This window comes from Sinocyclocheilus anshuiensis, unplaced genomic scaffold (assembly GCF_001515605.1).
Source record: "Sinocyclocheilus anshuiensis isolate Anshui unplaced genomic scaffold, SAMN03320099.WGS_v1.1 scaffold63, whole genome shotgun sequence".
Taxonomy (NCBI): domain Eukaryota; kingdom Metazoa; phylum Chordata; class Actinopteri; order Cypriniformes; family Cyprinidae; genus Sinocyclocheilus; species Sinocyclocheilus anshuiensis.
The window spans coordinates 5,254,417-5,263,764 of NW_015552625.1; the positions used below are offsets into that span (position 1 = coordinate 5,254,417).

The 9,348-nt window shown below is 38.9% G+C and overlaps 1 protein-coding gene across 2 annotated transcripts in view; it reads right to left on the reverse strand.

The window, feature by feature from the left end:
- Positions 1 to 8,095, reverse strand: part of LOC107666422 (protein O-GlcNAcase-like) — a 14,713-nt gene extending 6,618 nt beyond the window's left edge. Inside the window, exons 1-11 of one of the 2 annotated variants that reach the window (XM_016457693.1) lie at positions 7,439 to 8,095; positions 7,195 to 7,246; positions 6,948 to 7,045; positions 6,723 to 6,853; positions 6,461 to 6,632; positions 6,256 to 6,354; positions 5,889 to 6,173; positions 5,079 to 5,237; positions 4,359 to 4,984; positions 3,602 to 3,776; positions 2,005 to 2,058 (exon numbers count right to left, since the gene is read on the reverse strand). In XM_016457693.1, coding sequence (XP_016313179.1) covers positions 2,005 to 2,058; positions 3,602 to 3,776; positions 4,359 to 4,984; positions 5,079 to 5,237; positions 5,889 to 6,173; positions 6,256 to 6,354; positions 6,461 to 6,632; positions 6,723 to 6,853; positions 6,948 to 7,045; positions 7,195 to 7,246; positions 7,439 to 7,598 — 2,011 coding nt within the window. In that variant the 5' untranslated portion in view covers positions 7,599 to 8,095. The remainder of the gene's footprint in view (positions 1 to 2,004; positions 2,059 to 3,601; positions 3,777 to 4,358; positions 4,985 to 5,078; positions 5,238 to 5,888; positions 6,174 to 6,255; positions 6,355 to 6,460; positions 6,633 to 6,722; positions 6,854 to 6,947; positions 7,046 to 7,194; positions 7,247 to 7,438) is intronic. The other variant, XM_016457694.1, reaches the window with a different exon arrangement.
- Positions 8,096 to 9,348: the final 1,253 nt, after the last annotated feature.

The window sequence follows — 9,348 nt, forward strand, 5'->3', positions numbered from 1 at the left end:
GTCTTTGATCTTTCAAGCTGTTTAATGCCACTTAGCTGGTGTTGCATTGCTTCAGTCCAAAAGAACTTAAATAAAAATAGCCCATCCATAAAAAAAGCGCCTGAACCAAAGGCCTTCTGTAGCGAATCGATGCGTTTTTGTAAGAAAAATATCCATATTCAAAACGTAATAATCATGTTGTACACTGGAAGCAGTTCCGGGGGAATGACCTATGAGGTGCATGCACCAGTGAGTCTCGTGAAAACCAACGTTTGTTAACAGGAGCAAAAGGAAGCAAAGTTTCCTTACTTTAGCAAAGGAAAACCAGTCTCCTCTTGGCTTATATCGAAATCCTCCGACATTCTTCTTTACAAATCCTCGTTTTGTACTTTGTGACCGTTGTTTTGTTTTGATCTCTCCCCTGCGCTTCCGCGTGCGTCACTTCTGAGCGGCGCATGCGCAAAGCTGACCTTATACGTCATTCCCCCGGAACTGCTTCCAGTGTACAACAGTGAGTGCAAGCTACATTAAAGTGATTATTACGTTTTGAATATGGATATTTTTCTTACAAAAATGCATCGATTTGCTACAGAAGGCCTTTGTTCACCCCCCGAAGCCGTGAGAGACACTTTTTTTTTATGGATGGGTGCATTTTATTTAACTGCTTTTGGACAGATGCATGCAACACCCGCTGAGTGGCATTAAACAGCTTGAAAGATCAAAGACCATTTTTAATATAACTCCGACTGGATTCGTCTGAAAGAAGAAAGTCATATACACCTAGGATGACTTGAGGGTGAGTAATTTATGGGCTAATTTTCATTTTTGGGTGAACTAACCCTTTAAGCTTACAATGACAGAGGGCTTACACTGACTGCAATGCCAGATTTGGGCGCATTACTGAAACGATTAATTTTTCACATGATTCTTAGGCATTTAGAATTAAGTGAGGTTTGTGATGCAATCTAGGATAAGGTATCAAGCACTAGCTCTTCAACTAAATGTTGCTAGTCTGTTTTGAAGAGATGAGACATTTAAGAATAATTGGCTGTATCGCTTTTCCTACATTTTAGACAGCTTGTTGTTGGTGATATGTCATCAGTTCACTCGCTGCTACTAAATAAGCTTCAGCTGTTTAAGCCCTCTGAATTCTAACCTTCATCTGAAGTCACATTTAGACCTATCTGCCTTGTCACATGACTATCAAGCGCTTTCATCAGCCACCACCGTGGACATTTTTTTTGATCGATTAAAAGTTCATATCATATAATCTTTTATATGATCGATGGAGCAAATCTGGACCCTTCATGGGCAAGTCACAAAATAAAAACCTAATTCAAAAGTCTGCAACAACTGAATCTTTCCAGTCACTACGCCTGCTTGCTCAATGTAGCAGATAACTATGATAAAATTGGGTGATTTTCATTGCTGTTGAGCAGACACAAGCTCTATACTGCAACTAGAAATCCAGTCGTTTCTGAACAACAGTACCAATGTGAGGGGATGAGGACTCGGCGTCATGTAACAAGACAAATGCAGCGCAGATCCAGGAGACAAAGTTCTCCTGTTTTCAATCAATTTGATCATACTTAAAACACATCCTGTGGTGAAATGGCAGGACACACAACACTCACCATCTGAGGGGAATTTTACCACATCCTTTGCTTTTTTTTTTTATTTATTCAGAAGATAATTTGCTTTGTAACTTAATAGTCTTACTATGGAGGTGTGTTTAGATGACTGAGTCAAGGGTATCAATTTTCCCCTAAGTTGGTGTGGTAAAGCTGGTCTGTGCCATTTCAATTGGGCCTACTGATAGAAACAAAAACCATGTTAGAGCTGCCAGAGAAAAGAATTAGGGGGTTAACACCTAACACTTGAGCTATCGCAGCGCAAATGTGACTTCAAAGCATTTCCTTTCCTGAGACATTGAAAAAAAAAAAAATCATTTGGGCACATAATGAAAAAGAAAATGTATCCATAAACCCCCAAAAACAAAAATGATAATCGCAGCACTGTGTATACATCGGGCACTGTCCATCCGATAGCAGTAGAAACTTGTGCTGAAGATTCTTCCATCTGTACATAATGAAGGGAAAAGACAATAAAAGAGCTAATTAGTAACTGATCTCAGCACAACAGCAGTGAGCCGCTGACTGAATGCCATCTGCAGTGCTTTGGACAAATGCTGGCTGAAAATGCGCTGGGATTTGGACTGTCCGTGCAAACAGAGGCTGAAAAGCATATTGAGAGGGAACAGTCCGAATGAATAAATCTACATTAAAGGAACAGTTAAATCAACATAACATCTGCCGTCTCAAATAAAGAGAAGCCTTTATGGGTGTTCTAAGAAAACAAGTCAAACGTTTAAATCAGATTGTACAGAACACCCTCATTAATGTGGCAGATTATACACTTGATTTTCCCCTCCATCAGCTAATGACAACTTAGATGTGGCATGCCAGTTTTGGTTGCTGCCTGCTGTGATGCTTTGTTATAAAGCTGGACAGAAACCTGTGAATGAAATGTGGTTACCAAGGTAACCCAGGCCATGCTGGTGCTATAATTACTCAACCAACTTCCAACAAAAACCTCATTTAGAGCAGAATCCGTTACTCTAACTGTTATGTAGCGATGCCCAGAAGCTATATGGATAACAAACATAGGCATTCTCAGTAAGTGACAGGCCTCTCAATAAAATCATCATAAATAAAAGGGCTGGCTAATGACCCAAGTGCTTCTCAGATAAGAGAGCCTTCAATTCGCTGACCGCACAACTGTATTTAGGACCATGAGAACTGTGTACAGTTCACTGGAATGTAGTGACCAGACCAGTTCAGTTAGAGTAAAGCATACGCTGAGGTTGTTTGTGGAGTCTCTTCCTATAATGCTCATAATCAGCATACATGGTAAAAGAAAATCCATCATAAACAAAGTATTTATTCATGATGCACCAGAATAGCCTTACACAGCCGCCTTGCTTTCCAAGATCGCATGCGCGGCGCGCTAGGGGCTTATTTTCCTTCACGATCACACCCTTGATCGAAAGAGATGGCAACAGATGTTGCCAAGTTAACGCACAATGATACTGAAAGCACAGCAAGCAGCAGGACCCACCCCGGCAACTGTGACCACAGCCGTCCAATTCATTCTACCTGATCAAAAGTGGCCTGAAGGAGAGGCATTGGCTAGCAATGAGGACAGCATCCAGTCAGTAGAGAACACGTAAAAATAAGTAAGAAAAAGCGAGTGTGCACTAGACTGAATTTCCATAAATGGCAGACTTCGCCCAAGAAATTTCAGTAGTGCATGAGGAAGCTGTTCATACTGTGAGTGAGAACTAAGGTCTTATAATCGAGTAGAAAAGTGTTAATTTACTCTCTCAAGTCTAAAAATATGCTCTGCCATCTGTTAAGAAATGCATTTTGAGCACCTGAAATCTTAACAATGTCACTGTAAAACAGTGCAATGCATGAAGTGTAGATCTGAACATTTTATAAACCGATGGCTATTGAAATGAGTGCTCACTGTTTTTGGATTCTAATGAATAAAGTTCAAGTATTTCATGTGCTCAGCATGGTTAACGTCTTGAGGAGCAGCAAAGAAATGTCGCCGTACCTACCTAACCACTGAACAAATGATTTCACCATTGAGATGATACTCTTTATATCCCAGATATAGGGATACAGGTCATAAAGAATGGTCCTGTTGGCTGAGTTGGAGAGTCTGGTGAACATCTGGATGACGGAGCAGCACATCTCCTCAAAGTTTTCCGCTCTGGATTGCCATTCAGCTACCTATGTGAAACATATGAATACCACCTTTATCATAACCACACTATCAAACGTCTCCTGCTTCAACGCAGCTCAGCAACAATTGCAAAAAATGTTCAATTACCTACAAAGTGAGTCATAAACGCACCACCATGTGGTGAAAATAATTACTGCATTTCCACCATTTTGTGACTAAAGTATATTGAGCAAACATTTTTGTTCATATTTAATTTAACATGGACAAAAACAAGGCCATGACAGATTAAATGAGTTCCCATACATTTTGACCAACAAATCTCTGACTTTTACATGTTACCATTAATAATCATTCAAACCTACTCAGATTGGCAAATGAATGATCATTCAGATTAATTTGTGAACCAGTTAATTTGCAGATTTCACTCAAAATCAACCAACTCTAAAGAATGATAATCTCACAAATCAGACAAGGATGTTTTACCCTACACAAGATTTAAAAGTACATTAATTATAGAAATTTCAAGGAATTGATTAATCTTAAAATTATACTAATCTTTATGACTGTCCAGGCCAAGATAAACACAATTTTAAAAACAAAACCTTCTTTTTAAACATGACAATTCTCACCTTCTCTGGATCCTTTGCGTTGGAGTTCACACTAACATAATTGCTATTTGCTCTCAACCAGTTAAACTCTTTCAGCATCTGTACTGCTTTGGGACCGTGTTCGTATGGCAGGTAGAAGAGTTCAGCTAGCAGGGTCAGATCCTCCAGAGTAAGTGGCTCAGCAGTAAACAGCGGCTTCTCATTGGGGCCTGGAACAAACACTTCCTTATTGAGCTGATCATCAGTCTGCATCGGTGCAATGTCGCTGCCTGAATCCTCTTGAATGGACATCTCTGGGGACTTGGACTCTGTCAGGCTCTCTTTGTCTGTGTCCATGGGTCTGAGATCTTCTGTCATTTTAGCCTTGACAATCTCTGTGAGGATCTGGTTGACATTTTTAGTGTCCTCCACCTCATCGTGTTTCTCCACGACCATCTCCATGGGCTCTTCGTCAGACTCCTTCTTCTCCACCTCCACCTCCTCTTCTTTGCCAAGCTCATGCGGTTCATCGCTAAGGGGCACGATTGGACTCATGATGGGCTGTTGGAAGACTGTAGTCACTGTAGTGGAAATGCCCAGACTGGGCACAGTGAGTGCAGGAACATCTATAGAAGTGCTTTTAGTTCCACTGTGAGGAACCTGCCGACCTGCAACAAAGAAAGAAAGGTTAAGATAGATGATACCAAATTCAGAACAACTAAGATCACGTTACATAATATCACACAAAGAATAAATAGTTACTGTTGTACTGATGAGGCACTCCAAACTCGCTCAGCCATTCAGTGAGAGCCAGCTTGAGCGCGATCTGTGGGCTGTAGAGGATGTCTGTTTCTAGCTCCTCATCACTGCCCTCGTTTTCCAACTTTATCTGGATGGACACAGTGCTGTCTTCACTGTCTGCTACACACAGAAATGAGAAGTTATGAAGCTACAATAAAACAAGATTAAACACAAATATGATATAATGTTGATGAATTAAGTCAATCTTGATCAATAATATGAGCCAAAATTTTCACTTAGTAAAAAAACCAGCACTCTGTCCTAACTTTTTGTAGAACATCAAGAATAAAGTAGAATTCATAAGGAAAAAATCCATCTCAGAATATTAGCAGTTCTAGGGACATAAATCCATGTTAAAATCTTAACTGCTTTGAATCAGCATGAAACGGAAATTGCAATTGTCTTTTCTATTGTGATGACAGCTTCTCAAATGAGAAAAAAAAAGTGTCCATTTGGATTCGATTGGATCATTGTTATTTGCTAACTGAAAGATCAGCACAGATATATCTTTTATAATTTATTTTTTAACATTTATAACTTATTTTTTGTTCTTACAATGAAAGTATATTGGAACCGAAAATGTTTGAAGATAGATATTCATGTCATGTTCAACAGAAAAAAAGACAGCCGTATAGGTTTGGAATGACATGAGGGTGAGTAAATGATGAGTATTTTCATTTTTCGGTGAACTTACCTTTTAAGAGAAAAAATTTGCTCATTTTTATATATAAAAGTATTATAAAAACAATGTTTCCATAAAGACATACTTACTCATGACAACATCTTTTCTCACTCCATTCATGTTAGACTTATACCACGTGGCTAACGTGTGAATGGCCACAAAATTAGACTCAAATTCACAGTTGGGGTTGGTGAGGACTCCCTTCAGCCGAGGGATGAGTTCTGTGGACCTGCCTTTATAAGGCCCCAAGAAAAGTCTCTTCTGATCGTAGTCATTAGCATGAATATTGTCCCAGATGACAGGAGCTCTCCTCAGTATCTTTGTGACTTCTTCAATAGATTCAACAGTTATGTCTTTAGAAACTACTTTGGGACCTGTCAAACATGGAAAGGCATCGTTAAAATCCTCAAGAGAGCAAACTATTATTCCAGTCCCCTCAATGAAAACACAACTTACCTGTCCACAGCACCTCAATACCAGGAAGCAGCTTTTCACCTATTGTGCGCAGGTAAGGCGATTGTGACACATTTGGATAACAAAATGTTCCACAATATTCTGAAGACAAGGAAACATGAAATAATTATGAGAAGGTATGAAATAGAAACAATACATTAGCATCACACAAAGCAGCATGGTTAGTTAGTAATAATAATCATCTTACCTGTGGGGCAAAATAAAAATATTTCAGGTTCTCCCAAATATTGGAAGATCTCACTGGTTATAGACACTTGAGCATGTGCAAAGGAGCTGAATACCTCCTTGTCAGCTGGACACATGTTATGATCAATGTCATCAAACAGTAAGGCAAAAGACTTGCACCCAAAATGAGAGACCTGCACAAAAGATAAACAGAGATTGAGGATGTAGGTCATAAAAACACTGACACCAGCGCAGTATAAGCTTCCGAATAGGTTCATTCTCACCTGGTCTAACTTCCTTTTAAGTGTCGACACTTCCTTCTGATTTGAGAATGTAATGTCCAGGCCAGGGGAAATGGCATAAATGAACTCAATCCCATGCTCTTTAGCAGCACTTATTAAAGTTGTGAGTTGTTCTTTAAAAGCAAAAGACATTAGATTCATAAACATAAGCCAAATAAAGCTTAACGACCAGTACCTTTTTAAAGAGCATGAAAATAAATATCTCACCTGCTTCCTCAACAGAATACATTTCTCTCCAAAACATTCTGTGTTTGTAGTCATCTTTTGGGGCATACAGATAGGTGTTCAACCCCCATTTCTGCTGCCTGAAACGCATCAAATATAAAATAAGATTTTTTTAAGGTTAAACAAAAACAGTATTAGCAATTACAATAGCATGTATAAACTTTAAAAGAAACTAAATTAGATTTATTGGCAAGTTGAATCAGAAAGGGGCAGGATGTTTGCACAATACCTCCTGAAAAGCTCTTTCCTTTGCTCCATAGTCCATGGCCGTCCATAGAAGCCTGTGGTGAACAAAGTAAGAAAAAACAAATGGTTTTGACAAACGCAGCATATTCCACAAACAGATGCTACAGTCAATTAACACCTAAGCAATATAGAAAAAAAAATGTTTTCTAGCAATGTAGACTAATTTTAATGGTTGCATATGCGTTACATTTGGCAACATTACGTTGGATTTGTCTGAATTCGCTCACCCTCCACAACACCGGTGATGAATTTCCTGCGGCCTGTTCGCTCAACCCCGATACTGGGCTCGTCCACTGGACACTGCGTATCCGCAACAGCTTCGCTTGGCACTGGATTTGCTTCACTTTCTGACTGTGTCGACTCGATTATTTTGTCTTTCTGAACCATTTTGAATTGTACTTGATAATTTCTGTTGGAATTATCGGCCTAGTCGTCGGCCAAAGGCTTTCTTATCCAGAAACACTAACTCGATTCACTAGTGGGTTAGTAGGTCGAGTCACCGGTAGGGAGCGGAATTCTATCGGATGCAGATTATCTGCACGAACTAACGTTAACGTTAGCTGCAGATTTCTTCGTTAAAAACACGACAGTCATTCACGTAGTGTTAAAGGCTTTCTGGACTATATCTGGACTGTCTGCTCGCTCTGGTGCAAGCGAACTGGACCCGTGTTTCAACGATGTCAGAACCGCAAATTAGCATTACCCGATGTTTTCTCTAATAACTTTTGTCGAGTCACTTTACATCATGTGCTAAACATAAATTAATGACGTTTAAGCTTACTGTACACCTGCATTGCGACTTCAAACGGATCCTGTCAATGTAACGCAATGTTCGTCGACACTGTTTAATTTTGCACTCTTCTTCCTGTTTACACTTACTGCGCAGACTCAGAAAACTGGTTTGAACCAGTAAAGGACGGTTTGTGCGAGTCTGAAAACAAATCTCTAGCAAAACTCTTAAAGGGGCAGCGGGAATATTAGCTCTTGTCCAGTCTGAATGAGAATGGTGGATGGCAACCTGTTCGTTTAATTCATCCTATAATAATTGTGGATACCTTTTATACAAATATACGTGTAAATGTATTAGTACAAAGGAACTTTGTTGTGTTTCTGAACAAAATCAGAGACACTGACATTATCGGAGACTCTTTGCATTAAAAAGATTAAAAAAGACCAAGTATTCTTTAAGTTGTATAAAATGTTCCTTTGTATCTTTAACCCAGTGTCCTTTTCATTGTTTATTAATTATTGTATTGTATAAGGTTAGTGTTCTTGGAATAAACAGAGAGTAGAAAACGACCTATATTAATAAACGTAGATGATTTCTGTGAAACCGGAAGAGAATTGAGATGAACATCTCTTACGTCCACAGTCTCTGTGCAGACATGCGCATACTTAAAAGTGCGGCTATGAATAATGTTCATTAATAGTACAATAGCAAAGACAATACAATATAGGAATTACAATGATATATTTTTTTGGGATAAAATAGTTCAGCTAGGGTATGTTTACCGATCACATTCAGCGGCCATTGGCCTCTTGCGTATGAAATATCACCCCTCTATGTATCGTGAATGGTTCGTTCCATTGCTTCAGCGCTAGTTTCAACGCACATCGTCCAGAATGAATAATCTGAGTGTTCTCCTGACTAAACATCCATACATTTATTTATACGAGACGCATGTCATTTGATAAATTTTAGACTAGTTAAACAGAGACGAAGCAGAACATGATTTCTTATTTTCCTGCATTACAGCAGTAAACAAACAAACAACAACAAAAAAAAGATGTCCTGCTTGGTTTAACTAGTGTTAAATCGATCGAATGTCATGCGTTTATTGTTAGAACACAAAGTGAATATACAGCTCACGTTCTGGAAAAATGTTTATATATCAAGTGTATTATTATTACAATAGGATTGTTTAACTCGAGCTGTAGATACAGTAAATTGAGCTTTAAAGTAGCACTTATATCTTGCTATTTGTGTTCTCATTTCCACACTGAATTCCTTTTGTGCAGGTCAGTTAACATTCCAATAGCGACATCACGCTGCAGTTTATTTATTTATTTGCACCTGAACATTCTACTACGATTATATCGTCATATACTGGAACACAGTAGTGTTGCTTCTTGTGTA